The 17,323-nt window shown below is 46.9% G+C and overlaps 1 protein-coding gene and 1 long non-coding RNA gene across 3 annotated transcripts in view; one reads left to right on the top strand and one right to left on the bottom strand.

The window, feature by feature from the left end:
• LOC104577625 (activator of transcription and developmental regulator AUTS2) overlaps positions 1-17,323 on the bottom strand; it is a 615,539-nt gene that overhangs the window by 451,773 nt on the left and 146,443 nt on the right. For both annotated transcript variants that reach the window (XM_088524333.1, XM_088524338.1), the window contains exon 2: positions 15,010-15,219. In XM_088524333.1, the coding sequence (XP_088380459.1) occupies positions 15,010-15,219 (210 nt within the window). The remainder of the gene's footprint in view (positions 1-15,009; positions 15,220-17,323) is intronic.
• LOC148596271 (uncharacterized) overlaps positions 14,841-17,323 on the top strand; it is a 358,959-nt gene continuing 356,476 nt past the window's right edge. Inside the window, exon 1 of the long non-coding RNA XR_015913336.1 lies at positions 14,841-14,860. This is a non-coding gene — a long non-coding RNA (uncharacterized LOC148596271). The remainder of the gene's footprint in view (positions 14,861-17,323) is intronic.

Below are 17,323 nucleotides of genomic sequence, written 5' to 3'. Positions count from 1 at the left end.
GCGGCCTGTGAATTGAGAACAGGACTTTGGAAAGACGGCTTTCAAAAATCTTATTTATTTATTTATTTTTTATTACATGTGTGCACCTCTCCCCTTAGATTTGCAAGAGCCTTAGGAGATGAGGGAGGAGCACACAGACCCGTGTAATTGCTGGTGATACTGCACTGGCGTCTGCAGGCAGGAGAGCATCGCAGCCCTGACAAAGGCGTAAATACCACTTTGCAGATAACTGTGTTTATGTCCCCATTTCCTTTTCAGGGCTTTTGTCTTGCCTCCAACACCTCAAAAGTGGATGGAAGCAGCCACTTGCGTGGGTGACCATGGTGGGAGCTCGTTCCTTCCTAGACAGCAGAGAATCCAAGCAGATGCTGGACGGGCACAAAAAGCTCCTCATCATCAAAGAGAAACCAGGGCAGGACTGGGCTGCAGCTATTGCCCACTTGCCACAGCTACAGCCTGTTTGCCAAGCAGAAACGTGCCCTGTGCCAACTTCGGGGCATGCCTGTGAATGACTGAAAGTAATAATAATAATAAAGCCCTTAACATACGCGTGTCTACATACACCCCTTCTAACCAGATAGTCCACTTGAAAGGAGTGGACATCCTTAACCTTGAAGGTTACCTGGATTTATAACGGGGACATTGAAGTTATTGATGCCCCTGCTCCCATCCAGCCACATAAAAATGTTTCTGCACTTCTCAAAGGATTAAAAAATAATCACAGCTGAATAAGAGATCAAAAAGGGCGATTGCAAGCAAAATATAGGTTGTCAGTTCTCTTCTTACTAGCTTGCAGTGGCATTGAGAAGGCAGCAGAAGTTCGGATACTCGCCAGTGTAGGAAAGACCCAATAAAATGTTATTTCCATATTTTGGCCAGTCCCCGTGAAAGCCACTCTTCAAGGCGGCCAGGCCCAGCAGGGCTGCTCCGGGAGGCCTGGCCCATCCACAGCAACACACACAGTTCATCATCCATGGAGCGTGATTGCATTCACATCCTCACAATTAATAATTAATAACACAATTAATTTTTCCATTCTTTTGTTCTTCCTGGGAGAGGAAAGCAGTTAATGGCACCAACATTTATGCCCCTGGTGCCGGGCATCGGAGGTGGCACCACAGGAAGGAAACGAGTGACACCTTGAGAAATGCTTCTGCTTCTCCAGAAAAAGGCACGTACCCATATCTCCAAATTTTAGCTTAACTAAAATTGCACTGAGAATGACAGAAGGATTCATCATCGGCTCCTTGCCAATCCCATCCAAATTCAGTCTGAACGGCTGAGGAAAAAAAGGAGAGGTGGCTCCATAGGTCTTCCCTCTCTTGGATTTTATATTTTCATATAGCTAATAAATCATGTTTGACATACAAAGCACCTACCTGCCAGTAAATATGCCAGGGCCTCCCTGCCCAGACTGCAGCAGGGTCTTCCCCGGCCTTGTCCTGGTCTGGCCAAATAAAGGAATAAGCCTGGAGTGTTTTGGCCCTGATTTACTGATTCTGTAACACTGGTTTTTATTTGTTTGCTTTTTATGCAGTTTGTGAGGGTGGCAGGAGATGGCTGAGAACAACCAGGTCTTACCAGAGGGAGCATCTGCTCCTGGCCATGCTCCCAAGACGGCCCGGAAAAGCAAAAGCAAACACAGAGGAGGGAAAAGAGCTGCAGAGCCCGCAGGCGCGGGCGGCTGCGCATTGTGCCCGCTCGGTCCGCAGAGGGAGCTGCAGCCTCGGCGTGGAGCCGCCGCGCAGCCCTGCGCGCCGCAGAGCGCCTCGCAGGTACGTGGGTGTGCTGCGAGCTCCGTGGGAGCGGCGACACGGCCCACGAGGGAGGACACGGCCCGGGAGCCCCGACGCGGCCCGGGAGAGGGGACACGGCCCAGGAGCCCTGATGCAGCCCGCAAGCGGCGACGCGGCCTAGGAGTGTCGACGCTGGCCTGGGAGCCCTGACGCGGCCTGTGAGCCCCGACACGGCCCGGGAGTGGCGACGCCGGCCGTCCCGCTGCACGTGCTGGGATTTCCAAGAGCGCAGCCAGGGCAAGGGGGAGCGGGTGCAAGCGAAGCCACCCAAAGGGAGAGGAACCAAGGGGGCCACGGCATTGGGGTCAGCCCAGGTGGCGGCTCCACACACGCAGGCCCTGAAAACAGGGGGGAAATACACATCTGGGTCCGGAAAAAATAGAGAAAATAGAAAAATCCAGCACTATCACCCAGCAAGTTACCTGCGCAGCTCCTGGCTGCCCACCTAAACCAATAAACATGATTCGTCGGACTCTGAAAATTAACGTCAAAGACGGCCACTGTCCCAGTGCCGTCCCTGCTGGGAAGGGTCTTCCTCTCTGCTCCAAGAGCCCACCAAAACTCTGGGAAAACACTCCCGTGTGCATGTCCCTATTGACATGAAATAGCAAGCTAGGATTTCCGTAAGAGTCACAAAATCTTTTTTAAAAAGAAAAAAGAATCTTCTGATTATACGTAGAAAGGTTCTGGATAAAAACAGTACTGACTGCTGCTTATCTCCCTCCAGCCTTAACTCATCCCAGTTAGCGCGGAGTTTTAAGCACAATATTAAAGAGGACAGAAACACACGTCCTTCAAACTGGATCTACTAATAACTCAAGTAATTAAAATACATTCAAAAGCATTATGAAAATCTGAATTGCAGAGTGTGCTCGGACAGAAACGTCAGTCATGAGAAGGTGGCCAAGTCCCCCTCTGCTGCACAGTGGCCTGTAAGGTCTTCTCGAATAGCTCTAAAAACACTGGTTTTTGCTTAAAAGGCCTTCCTGGACATGATGGCAACAACAGTCAAAATCTTTCCTCCGTCTGCGTGTCGGGTGGCTGCACGCGTGCCGGGTCAAAGGGGGAAGGAATCATAGAATCACAGAATGCTTAAGGTTGGAAGGGATCTAAGGAAGGACAGGGAAAATTGCTGCTCCTCTCCCATTCAACTCAAGCTCGCTGAAACGCACTCAAAGACGCTGCTAATTCCAGCGCGAACGGCAGCGTGACCGAAGCTGGGAAGAGCGCGGCCCTAGGAGATTAGTGCAGCTCCAGGCCCCTAAAACTGCGTCTCCTCGCGCTGCGCGGCGGGGCCGCCCCGTCGGGGATTTGCAGCCGAGTGCTGAGACAGCCCCGCTCCACGAGAGCCTCCCCGGCGTTCCGTGGCGCTCGGCTCCAAACCCCGAGTTTCATCCTGTGTTTCGCATTTCAGCAAACCCAGCCGGGCCTGCCAAGTGCTGCAAGGATTTCTGTCACGACTTGGACAAGCTGAAAAGTTTCACGTTCTTCTAGCCATAAACCTTAAAGCAAGTCAGACTTTCATTTCACTCTCAACTCAGGTTTTGGGAGGGTTTCATGACATTCAGCCAATCTGGCCAGGGTTTTCCACTGGAGGTTTCACTATGAAACTCTGAGTCCCAACCAGGGTAATTAATACCCTTATTAATAGTATCTGCAGTAAAAGATCAGGGGCTTGGCAGCATGGCTCCAAGTGCTGTTTGCTGCTCAGAGGACCGTATTCATTCCAAGCAGGAGAAACAGGTCATTAATGGTAAAATGCAAGGTTTTACCATCACCTCACAGAGACCCAACTGGTAGAAATCACTTCCCTGGCTGCTCTCAAGGTGCTCTGAAGATTCAACACCAGCACTCATAAAACCAGGGCCACCCTCCAGGACAGGGCAGCACAGAACGCAACAGAACTTCGGGAACGCCGAGACCGGTGATGTTCACGGCCGGATTCCAGGTGGATTCCTCATGTGAGGAGCCACTACGCCTGCATTCCAGGACGCGCCAGTGTTCTTATTAAGAGAAATGAGCAGAGCCTGGGTTAACGTTATCTGCACTCACTGGTGGATGCTCCACTCATCAAACGCAGGCATCGCTGCAGCAGGAGGCGGGTGGCAGCGCCTGCCGCGACCCCGAGCAGCGGGGCCCGTGCACACAGCCCAGGCACAACCCGACCCCGCCACGTCCCCGAGCAGCGGGGCCCGCGCACACAGCCCAGGCACAACCCGACCCCTCCGTGTCCCCGAGCAGCGGGGCCCGCACACACAGCCTGGGCACAACCCGACCCCGCCACGTCCCCGAGTAGCGGGGCCTGCGCACACAGCCCAGGCACAACCCGACCCCTCCGTGTCCCCGAGCAGCGGGGCCCGCACACACAGCCTGGGCACAACCCGACCCCGCCACGTCCCCGAGTAGCGGGGCCCGCACACACAGCCCAGGCACAACCCGACCCCGCCGTGTCCCCAAGCAGCGGGGCCCGCACGTGCAGGCCGGACACAACCTGACCCGGGCTAGGGCACAGCCCCGCACTGTCCTCGGGCTGCAACACGTTGCAGTCCAGCACACAGAAAGAGCCTGGAGCTCCTGGGTTTAAATACAGACTGCAAAAGCCCAGAGGAGTGGCCAGCTGCTTTTATAGCCGTGGGGGAAGGAAGAGGTACCTCCATTTCTTTACATCACCAGAAAGGCCCCAATGCAACTCCTTATTTTTTAACCTGTTTTTTTTTCTTACCAAATTCAACCTCTGCTCAAGTTTTGAATGCACACTCAACCCCCCCTAAAGTGTCACTGGTCCATAAAGACATGGGGTTAGCCCAGCCAAAGAACCATGCGGGAACTAAGACAAAGACATCATGGCATTCCAAAAAAGACTGAGAGTCTCAAACACTGTTCACAGTAAAAGCCCCGGTGGAGGACACGCCGTGAGCACGAGCGCGTCAGTGAGCGGATGAGCCGTCCCGACGTGCCTGCCCACCCCGACTCCAGGCCAGTAAGTGCAGAGGCAACATGGCAACCCCCACCCCAAATCTCACTGACTTTTTTCAATTATTTTTTTTCAGACCCCAAACTGTAGAAAGTCACTTGGAAGAAAGAAAACAGCAAGTGAGGAGGGGATGAGAGCAGCAGAGGATGCAGAATAAGGAAAGGCAGTGCAGGATGTCTCTGGACTTGCAACCAGTGTGTGTCAACAGCATCACTTTACAAGTTAAATATTTTTCTTCAAGTGCTAATTCAACCTAAACAAGAGGTTGATTCTAAACTAAACAAACTCCACTTTTACTGGTATTAACTAAAACGTGTAATGCTAATTTCAACAGTCACACAGCTCCATAGAGTGCTCTGTTCTCCAAGGCAAAGCGGGAAAGGCAGTAGCTGAAATGAAACAAAGTTTTTCCAAAGGAGAAAAAAAAAAGCCTACAGCAAAGCTTATTTCAAGGAGATGAAAAAAAATCCGCCACTTTCTTACACTTTGATGCTTTTAAAGAGTCTTAAAAAAAAAAAACAAAAGAAACTTCCATTGCATCTCCACTTCTGATTCAATTTGCTGTCAAAGGTCATGAGCTAAAATATACAGTTTACGCTAAAAGCAGGAAGCAGGGTAAGTAATTGAATAACATCAGGAAATGGAAGAATACTGCCATTTTCCTAATGGATATAGTACAAGGTTTACTCGCTCCAAATTGAATTCGAGCAGCTTCTGTAGTAAGGGGTTTATTTTTCTGCAGCTTAAATTTTAGAAGAAAAAGCATCGTGCAACCAAAAAAAGGACAAAATACTGCTGCTGCTTTATTTCTTCCCCCCAAAAGATGTTCATTTTCGAAGGGAAAACTCCAACAAGAGTGCTTTAAACAGCCCCGGCATGGCAGGCTGGGTGTTTAATATACATGTGCTGGAAATAATCCCACTAAATCAGTCCTCTGAATTATCCATGCAAACAGACTCCCATGGCTTAAGTTGGAGAGATTTAAGGTTCCCAACCTCACCTCACTATGGCAGGTAAGGTCCCTCTCCCGCAGCGGGACGTTCCCAGCTCCCATCTCTGCTTTACGCTCTCTCCAAGGCAGCCCCAAGGTGCCCCTGCATTTACTGCTCCTGGAAATACCGCAGCCATGGGCACGCACTGAGCCCAACAACACCGTCCCGGTAGTGACGGCACGCACCGAGCCCAACACCACCATCCCGGCAATAACCAGCAACAACGGCATCCACCAAGCCCAACGACACCGTCCCAGCAACAACGGCACAGGGACCTATGGCTGTTATAAATAAGAAGGTTTGAGGGGGCTGTTCCCAGTGTTTTTGCCTAATAAAGCACAAGTTCATTTACAACACTGGAAGCACAAGCCTTAATATTGAAAACAATATCTTTGCGTTACACCATAATTTTTATAGGAACTCTCAAACTACAATTTTTGCTTCACATTTTTCAAAATCGGATAATTATTTACCAACCAGCCTCTCTCCGTTCTGTGGATTAATACTAATTTATAGACCTAGCATTACTAGCGTGGGTGAAGTTAATCCACGGTTTTATTTCACTTCCTGAGGGTTACACTCTCAGCATTGAAAGCAGCATTAGTTTTTCAACTAAATTCTCTATTCGATTGCAATGGCCACGGTGCTTTGTACTAGAAACCATTAACATTCATATAGCACCCAGGTACACGAGCTTTCATCTGCAGACCTACACAAATCCTTTGATTACGGTGTGTCCCTTGATTAAGGATCAGGAGACAAGGTCTTCCTGATTGAGCACTATTTACACATAGGACACAAAGGCGGAAATCGAGGTGCAGCACCAGGCAGAGGGGCTGACCCGCATGCGACCCCCATGTGGGTCCTCAGCCTCATTCTCTTTTTCCAGCATCTTACATCATTGACTAATTGATTCAGGTTATAGCCATAGACAGGTTTTCCAATCCTAAGAACTTTGTTTTTTTAATGTGGGAAGACTCAAGTTGATTGGAACAAGTTCAGCCTGGCCTAGGTCAAAGCCCAGACCAGAAAGATTGCAACACCTGCAATAGCCCAAGCTGCAAACCTTACAGCAACAGCTTTGGGAGCACAAAACACCATCCGTGAGCCTCCACTCTTCTGCTTTGGTGCAAGAACTATTGAAACTCAGTCCTCTTGGTAATTAAGAGGTTCAGTCTTCAATGCAGGGCTACCATTTATCATCAAGACAAGCGTCTATAACTAATCTGCAATTAGTATCTGCAAATCAAACAAATTCATGGATCAAAAGCAGCCCACCCAAACACAGCCTTTATTTCACAAGGAAACACTAAACCATCACCGTTCTTGCAGTTTTCTTCAAAATCGGTGTGCAGAACACTTGCCTGTGTATTTATTTATCTTCTTGAACACCCAAGTTATTCTCCCACACCTAGCAAGCCCTATTGAACAACTTCTATAATTACCATCAGAGCAATCTGAAAGCTGCTTGACTTGCGAAAAGGCAGTAAACAAGCAGGAAGCAATAAGGTGCCTTACAAGAAAACAACATGTGTTAGGGGCAGGGGAGGCCATAAAACTTTAGCAGATTGATTAGTAATTTAATCAGAATTCTCATTTTTATTAACCCTCTGCCTGTTTTTGCCTCTTCATTTTCATTCATGAAAGGAGGGGGGCGTTTTGTTCCACCACACCAAAGGAAATCCTGAAATAATGAGCCTGGTTGGCAAAAAAAAATGAGCATCACAAGTAATTCCCCTTCACCACGTGTTTGTTGCTTCATATGGCTACCGAAAAAGCCACCAAACTGTACAATTCAATTCAGATATGCACACACACTTTTACATATACATATGTATACATACAAAAAAGCTCTACTCACCCTGTCCCTGCAAACCAGGGATTTTCTTGCTTCCTTCCTCATCTCCCTGCAGGATCTCACCAGGCTTAGGGCATAACATCCCGCCAACATTTACTTTGTACACTTAATGGCCGTCATTTTTTGCCAACTTTTTCCTTGGCATGGAAAACAATCTTACATACTGTTGACATTTACACCCGTGACACGTATAAAGAGGCAGCCACGGTAGCGCTCGCCCTTCATTTATTTATTTTGATGCTCTGAAAAGATCAAATCCTACAATTAAACCAGGCTAGCAATTTTTCTTTAGACAGAGACAGTATAAAGTCTTCTTCCTTTCCTCGAAAGCCAGTAGCCAGAGTTGCTGACGGGAATCAGCAGGGAAACGGCGACGCTCCAAGCAGGGATGGCTCCAAAGCGCCGCCGGGCTCTCCCGCGCGGGGCCGAACTCATCCCCGCGGAGCCGGTATCCGAGAAAGCCGGTTCAGGTTTGTGGTGACACATCTGTGCAACCCGTGCAGTAGCTGATCCAAACACAACGTTATCATCCTGACTCAGATCGCGCACTGACATACAATTAAAAACGCATAATTAAACCTGCGGAAATGTGTATTTTGCTACAGCCTGTACAGTTCTCTTAACCTTAGGTGTGTGCTGCCAACAACATGAGCTTCTGAAATTGCAGTAACTTGTGCAGCTGAACTGCTATTAATTTTTTTTTTCTTTTTCTTTTAACAAGAGCACTTTTTCCTTAAGGGTAGCTCTTTCATTTTCACTCACCGTAATCTCACTGCATTTTAGTACTAGGCAGAGAAAATTATTCCATGGAAAGGTCAGGACAAAATGAGGAGTTTGTTTTGTCTGTTTTACTAGCATGTATCGTTAGGCAGTAATGGCCCTAACGTGCTCTTTAACTGCTAGTGGAACCAATTCAAAACATCCCTTCGAATTATTAAAAGTACAATGAATTCAGTAAAAAAAAGTTAAAGCTGCGTCACCTTTTTGCTAACAACAGAAACAGAAATGGAGCTTTCCCATGAATGCTGTCCATTTGACATGAAAACAAAAGGATGGAGTGGCCACGGAGGCTGGACTAGATGATCTCCAAAGGTCCCTCCAAACTCAACCATTCTGCAGTTGGTTCAGAGCTCAGAGCTGTTGTAGCAAGTCAGCTACAAAAGCCAGACTATTGCCTTTAGTTTACATGAAGATAGGAAAATATCTGACTGCTTTAACTGAAGGAATTACCCCTTTTTAACTCTGTTGTCCCCAGCTGGAAAGGCCAAGCTGTGCAGCCTCTCGCACCCAGCGGTACGGGGCCAGTTCCTCCGCGCGCTGCCAGCCGACGCATCAAACACGTCCGCAGGCGTTTCACAGACATACGGCCTGGCTCTCTCCCTGTTAATCGCCAAGTTGCAGTTCTCAGGAGCTGGAGTGTAGGTCACAAAACCCTACACGAGCCAGGAGTTTTCACCAGCCCCATGGTGCCACCCGCACACGGTGGTTTGCTCTGTGCGCTGCTGAGCCTCCTCTCCTCGTTCCCTAACAGGGAAGTTCCCTGGGAACGTTCCCTGGGAAGACGGAAAAACTAAGGGTGTAAGAGCACTCCTTGGCCATAAACATGTGCATGTCTGAGCATACGGCTGTCCGCTCATCCCACAGCTCTCCCCAGCTAGCACAATTCCATAATACAGCTTCAACAGTTTACATTTCTCATAATCAATTTGAGGATGACCTGCAGGGCTTCCAGTAAAAATATGGGCAACTCGGCAGGCCAGAAGCCTTGACTTGGATTTAGGCTATTTATTGACATCACAGAAAATAGATTCTCTTTAAATACTGTGTTTTCTTTGGTTTGTTTTTTTCTAATTCAATATGATCACTTTATTATACTGCCTAAATATCAGATTCAGCCATCAGAGTTGAGATGAGCTAAAGCTTAATTTTTCTCCAAGTAGCCTCGGTCAAAATTAATTTTTGCTGGGTTCCTTACTGATAACCTGCATGTGAGCTTTTAAGACAGCAATTGATTGCATCACACATTTAAAACATGGTTCATTTCCCAAAACAGCACAGTTAATAATCATTTAACTTTTCAATTAAAGTAGGGTGCCAACATGAAAAGAAAATATGATAATCCTGGGAGACAATAACCACTCCTGCAGTTTTCTTTTTTCTCCGTTACTCTCAAGACTACTAACTGATTAACAGAATATTAGGTTAATCTATAAGCCACATCTCAAATTTATTATTATTTTTTATTTATATAAGCATCATCTCATTCCAGAGCTACATAAACCAAAGGCAGAAGAGGTGACAAGATGCAACATGGTAGACCACAAAATCGGTGGCAACAGTTGCACTGGGAATAAAAACACGCCAAGGTTGCTTATATTCTCACACGTCTAATAAGACCTTCTGCCTTCCCTGCTCCTCCTCGGCCACACAAGCTGCTGCCATCTAGATGAAACACCATCGTGATCCCAACAGATAACGCTTCTTATCTCTCACAAGAGGCTCCAAGGTGGGTGTTTAATGCGGTAGCATACAGTCAGAGGCAAAAAAAAAAAAAAAAAAAAAAAAAAACAGCGTATTATTTAACAGCATCATGGCACCAAGACCAAAATATAGGTATTTTCCACTTCAGTAGCAAGTCAATAAAGGGGATCTAGATCGTTTTCAGTTCGAGCACTCATACTTGTCCATGGTCAACAGACCGCCAAAATGGGCCCCATTTCTTCCAACTTCATGGGCCTGACATGGTATTTTGCGGCCAGGCCTTTTCCAGGATGTATTTCAAACCTCTCAAGCAGGCATGAGAGCCTTAGTGATCAGCTTGACTCATGGTGACGATTTCAAACACAGGCTCGTACCCAGACGGGAAAAAGTGTGCTTTACCCAGCACTGTACACAGAGCAATAACAGTGCCAGACGGCATAATACCAAACAGAATTAATTTCACACATGATGTTTTCAAGGTGTTAAAATATGTCACAGCTTCTGCTAATAAAACATCTTCCCTCCTCCTTGCAAGAAAACGTCACGCTCCTGCCAGCCTGTATTTTATATTATATGTGTTTTCAATCCTGATAAGGACAGCTGATTGCTTGCAAAACTAATTACAGTCAAATGAAAGTTTTTCAGAACCATCATTAGCAATTAGGACCTGCTGGATTTGCAGTGTATCATTTAGCAAGGTGTAATTCAAGAGCTTATTGAAAAATTGCAGGAGAAAGCGCTGATGATAAGGGTGGTGCCGGCACCACATCAGGGCAGGCAGAGCTGGTCCACGACCCAGCGACGGCTGCAGCCGCATTTGGGACTGGCCTGGGAGTTTGCCATGGGAAGGAACTGCTTCCGAAATTCCAATGGATCCCACGTACCTCCCGTTCAAGAGCAACGTGTTCTTCAACTTCAGTGATGCCAAACCAGACTCCCAGGCGCGTATAAAACCAGAGCAGGCCCATGGATCCAGGCTTGCAAACCTCTCCACGGACCCCTTAGCCTAGTGACTGAGAGCGAAGCAGCCCCAACTTGCAGCAGCTTTGGAAGGGGAGAGCTACATCTTCACCACTCTATGTGCGCGTGTGTGTATGTGTGTGTGTGTGTGTGTGCACGCACTGTGTATACCACATCCACGATGTCCAGCCCCAAACTGCACAACCATACAGAGGTTTGTTCTCTGGGTCGTTGCAGAGCTGTAAATTGGAATCCAAGGACTTGCATAGCTCGAGACGGGTGTCTGCAATCCTCGGAGTCGCTACCCGCCTTGCCAAGCCCACCCACAACTTCATCTTCAATTAACAGCTCCTGGGAAAGCAGCACGGGAAGCAGTTGCTAAAGAGCACTCGGATGTCACCGAGTGCCTGCAAACCCAAACTGTAAATAACACGTTGCAAATCGCCCGTGGCGGCGGGTGGCTCGCGCAGGACGCACCACACCAGGGGCAGCCCGCGCCATCTGCTCCGTGCGCCGCCCGGCGCGCGTCCGTCCCCACAGCATCCCCAGCGTGGCCGAGCACCCCCGGGACGCTGCAGGAAGGGCCAGGGGCCAGCACCATTCAACACCCAGCGTGCACCACAGGGCAAGACCGCCAAGAGCTTTGCAGGGTTATTTCTGGGACAGAAAAAGCTCCGGCATCTCCCTCCTTCGCCTTTAATTGCTTCACCTAATGGGCTAGAGGTTAAAGCTAATATGTAGTTTATCATGCTCGCAGTCCACGGCTGCACGGTTCTTCCTGATATCTCACTGCCATTTACCTCCTAATTCACCCCTGCATCACCAGCCTTTTTTCTTCCCTCTCCTGCCCCTGTCGTTGCTCTGCATCCTTGCTTGCACCAACAACAGGCACCAGAAACGCTGCCAGCGCCTCCGAACCCCTTCCACGTAACCAAGCGGGAGCCTTCCTGGGCTGGGTCCCACCGTGTGTGCAAGTGGGCTAATACTGCCCTTGTCTGGCGAGGGGACAACTCAAGCCACCCACTCGGGCAAGAAGAGGTTCAGGAAGCAAAGATGCCTTCCGAACCCTTTCAATGTTTTGTCATCCTTTTTGTTATTTACAAGTGCTCACTTTATGATTTCCACACCATTTTTAAAGAGCAGATGGAAAAACAAGCCATCTACCAATTAACGTAAAGGAAATGGAATTTAAAAGGTTGGAGAAATATTCTGATGAGCCTCATGTTTGCTTAATGCCAACTAAAATTTCCTCAAGGCATTTAATAAGTACATTTATGAAAGCTCACAAAGCAGAGTTCAAAAGTCTTCCTGCTACTAAAATATGAGCCTTAATTAACCTACAGTTTCACATTTTCTGGATTTCAATAAACCTGTAGGCACTTCAGCACGGCAGGATAAATACCTGCTTGAAGACTGCAAGGAGACTCGCTGAAAACTAATTAGCAGCCCTCCCATAGCCGCCCTCAGCTACAGCTGTTGGGTGAGGGGGCTTTACCCCAAGCCCTGGCTGAGAGAGCTGCTTCTGGCAGGTAACGGATTTCACAGGAAAACCTATCAGACAAGGCCAGGAACAGCAGGTAAAGTGACCCCCAGGATGTCCGGGAGGAACATCTTCCCTACCGCGACAGAGGGCAGCCAAGATCTGGTGCCACCACGTCAGTGCAATGACAGCACCAAGGACACATCGTTCCATCCACACGTAATGTTCGTGTGCGACATGTAATTATATAGATTTGACAACAATACTTATATCATAAGCAATTTCCAACCGAAACTCTGGCAGCCAACGGCAGATGGAGGAGGTGGCCCACAAGGGACCTGCGCTGGGGTAGGGACACCCTGAAGGGACTACGGGCCCCCAGGATGCCCATGCTGGCAAAGGGAGAACAAGTCAGAAACTGGGAGGCCCTGGCCCTGCCCCTGCCTCGCTGCACCAAGGCGCAGCAAAACCAAGTCAAGGGGACACCAGCGATGGGGCAGAGGAGAGGCGCTCAACTGAAGTTGAGCCTGGTAAAAGCAGAGCAGATGCATTTTCCCAGCATTTATTTGTTATATTCTCTGTTTCCAACGCCTGAATTGGTAATCAAAAGGTTTTTTCCATCAGCAATAAATTAAATCAGGGAAAATGCCCCAATTCAAAGCTGCTTTGCCTGTGACATCATCACATCTCTTTTCTAAGTGACAAAGCTACTTGCAGTAGTCAGCACCTAAACTCTTCAGGAGACTAAAATGTTCTTATCTAAGGAGCTGTATCCCAACCATATGTATTAAATTTATATTGAGATATTTTATTCCCTCTCAGCCTTATCCATCTGGAATTAAGCTCAGATTTATCAGCTAAAAGGAAAACCACTTTCCATGACATTTGACAACTCAATACCTTCCAAACCAGTGTATATTTATTCTTAAAAACACAACCTCACAAATAACCTCCATCAGCAGCTAGGCCAATTCTTCACTGCTTAAGTACCAGGCAGAAAAGTTTCACCTGACAGTAGGGTATGTCATGCGAATCAAATAGTGCAAAATGTCAGCTTTTATGAAGGCTAGTTCCTGCTGAACAAAGCAGATACATTTACCATTTGACATCCTAAAAAGGAATCAAGTAAAGAATGAGTTTGTGAACACAGACAATGGTCAAGGGAACACAGCAACCTTCAATTCCTTCGCATCACACAATTATTGCACCAAAGACCTCAAAGAGTTTGTCCATCTCCCTTTGAAAGTAAAGTCTCCCTCCCCAAAGTAAAAATAAGATTAAATTAGAAGAGATAACAGCACAATAGGTATGGCAGGATAGAACAGGCGCTTTTTTACATTGATGAAGTGCTCTCTGAGTTCTTATTCTAGTTCTACTTCCAATCCGAGCTTGTAAATACTAGTGGAAACTCATTTTTTATCAGCTTCTATAACTTTGATTATCAGGATCGAAAAAGAAGTGGTGTACTTGTTAGCCTTGATATTCCTCCCAAGTGCCTGAGATCATGCTGTGAAAAGCCCCCAAAATTTCAGTCTTCAAAAACCTATTTCTCTACAAAACAATGTTGGGTTGCACCAGAGACAGACACTTATTCAATAAACATTAGTTATTTCCATTAGAGTTTTAAAACTTGAGCAAAGAGTCATTAATTATACTCAAACTTAGGTCACATCTGTCCTCTTCACCATTACTTTGGATGATGGTTTTGTAGCCCATGAGACAAATGAACACACAGGAAGATGTTACACTTAAAACATCCAAACTTCCAAACACCCAAACCATTGGCCTTTTGCATACAACAAGCAAACACAGAGAGAATATAGATATTTATTCACCATAAAAGCAGAATTTTTTTCCCTGCATTATGCACAGCAGAGAAATCACACTTGCTATGCTTTTTCTTCTTTTTTAAGACACCAGAAACACACCACACTGCACAGTCTTGACTCACAGACCAAACCTCTAGCCTCCGTCGTGACAATCTTGGATGCTCTGCGCTCATTCCCCCGCCACACGCACCCCAGCTCCCTCCCCAAGACCTGGAGGGAAGCAGAGGGCTCCTGCTTATGGGTAGGTGCTCAGTAAACCAGAAGAGCACAAGCTTAGACCACCAACAGCACCCTACAAAACAACTCCTTATCATCAGTCTCAGGAGAGCAAGATCCATCTCGGCAGCTGTTCCTCCTGCAACCACCTCACCTGGCTCTTGAGTTGAGAGCTCGGCTTGGCCGCGTGCCACGCAGCCTCGCTCCCGGCCTCGGCACGCGCCTCTGCCAGCCTGGACCTGCCGCCAACACGCTGCTCTCTCATCCTTCTCAAGTGCTCACATCATCTCTCCTCACCCCAGGAGAGGGCATGAAATGGGACCCGACTGCCCAAATACACAAGCGACCCCAGCAGCTGGGAAGTCCGCTTCAGCAAAGCACGCGCCAAGGCCTCCCGTCCGCAACACGCGGCTCGTCCCCCACCTGTCTGAGGCCCTTTGGGAACTTCTTCCTTTTCCCCAGGTGCTGGCACAGGTTACGGTCATTCTCGCGGTCGGAGCTGTACTGGTGGTGGGGAAGTCTGTTCTTTTTGGGAAGGTAGGAGAGCCCGTTGGTAAGTGCCTCCCGCTTCTTCTTGGCCAGCGGGTTCTGCCGCTTCTCCACACGCTCCTGAGGTTTCAGCGCGACGTCCTTCTGCAGGGACAGGCAGAGGGCAAGGGAAGAAGGAAAATGCAACCGTTAAAATACCGATTTTTTTTTTTTTTAAACTATTTTCAAGAATAATTTTAGGAAACAATTTCCAGGGGCTCTCCTTTTCACCAGAAAAGGAGAAAAGCATCTTTGCAGCCAGCCAGTTAAGGAAGAGACGGGCAAATATAATTAGTAAGATTAAGTGAGTGCATGCACACACAGCCACATACACCCCTGTGCCTTTCATACCATCAGCCTGACTGTTTCCAAGCACACCTCATGTATCAACCGAGTACGTGCTTAAAACACAGCGTATGTTCATAATGTTTAAATTAAGAGTCATCTTCGATTTCAGCAAGTCTTGGCCTTCGACATTTATTTTAACTTATTTCTTATATTTAACAAGACAAGGCAAGAGCTGACCTAAAGCCAATTAAAGCCAATGTATCTCAATTGACTTCCCTGTTTTTTCTTCAAGCCTGCCCTAAGCAGAACATTTCCAAATCTCAGGGGGTGAGAGAGTCATGCTTGTTTTCAAAAACTTTATTACTGACCCTTCTTTAAACTCTAGAATCAATGTTCATCTATATGCAAGTCCAGTCACAAACATGCAAATTCTGTAGCTTAGGCTATAATTAGTTTATTTGCTGAAACAAGCAGAACCTGTGCATTTGTTTTTAAAAAGTGTAACTAGAATATAATTACTCCAATAACATAACATCAAAGGCAGAGGAAGCAGAAGGAATTGGCAGATGCAGAGTTATTGGGAGAGAAGAAGCAGAATCCACTGGAGAGGTGTGAGTTGCAATGCTTGTTACATATCCAAGAAATCTGCAGTCATTTCAAATCACATCTACTCAAAGAAAGAACTTCAAGTGCACAAGTACGGGTATTTCCATCTAATGTGCCTGTTACTTAAAAGAACATTATACTTTAAGCATAGCCTATTCATGTCTGGTTGCCTTGACCTTCAGGTCCCACAAAAAAGGCTGTCCATGCCCTACCATATGAAGTTCTACACGATCCTGTAAGCCTCCGCACTTCTATTTCACATACCTTATTATTACAACTGACAACATGACAGTTTGCGAGGAAGAAATTGGTCTATCTGTCCCTTTGTCACAAATATTCAGGCTCAGGAGAATAACATCCTAACTGTGCCCATTTTGCTTCAAAACATGCTCAAGAAAAGATAAATCTGTTTGGATTTTAATTAAAGAGTCCTCACTGAGTGCCCATCTGAAACGCAAGATCCTCACAGAAGTCATCATTAGAATCAGGCAGAATATTAATTATACTGAAAACAATCCAGGTTCAAACTTGATATTGGATAGAAAAGAATAATTTCACAAGCATTAAAGAGAGCAAGAGACAGAAGCCATAAGCTTCTTTTTTATTTTTTTAAACCTGCCTTCGGCAAGACAACATGGGACACATCCTAAGTTTTTCTTTACCCAGTGCTATTCATAACAGAAAAGTTAGGTGCCCTATCAAAAATTCATAAAAGATCTTTAAAACCCTTAAGTACAACTTAAGGTGAGTACAACTCACCCCAAACTCACCCTTTCTGGGAGAAAAATACTCTCCTAATGACTAAACAGCTTAATGGGATTTTTTTTTCCTTCCCCCCTCCCGTCCCCCGCCCCGTCTCAGGATCTAAATGAAACAGTGGCAGGACTCCAGAAGCCAATAAAACACCTAATGGGGCTAACACTGCCATCAAGAAATTACTGGCTTCCATTAGCTTTAAAGAGAGATGAAGACAGGTCAACATTTTGCAGATTACTGCAGACACATCTGGGGGGACCTTCTCCATAAGACGCCCCCATTTGAGTCAACAGTAACCATTTCATTAAGTTTCATGAATTTTCAGGTGCACTTCAAGAAAAGTATGGCCAGTTTAAGAACTTGGGACGAATGGACCTTCACATAAATCCACAGACAAGATGAATGACTCCAGCTTCACACCAGTTTTGGAAAACTCTACAAAAAAAGGAATCCATCTTCCAGGCTGGAAGTAGTAATTTGCAAAATTCTCCCAAAATATGTTCCTTCTACTCACAGCCAAAGGGAAGTCCGGATGCATATACCTTGTCATCCCGCAAGC

Source organism: Tinamus guttatus, unplaced genomic scaffold, assembly GCF_059628265.1.
Source record: "Tinamus guttatus ecotype Peru unplaced genomic scaffold, ASM5962826v1 Tinamus_guttatus_pri_ptg000019l, whole genome shotgun sequence".
Lineage (NCBI taxonomy): Eukaryota > Metazoa > Chordata > Aves > Tinamiformes > Tinamidae > Tinamus > Tinamus guttatus.
Note: the sequence above shows the minus strand (reverse complement) of the source record. Positions and strands in the feature narration are given on the sequence as shown.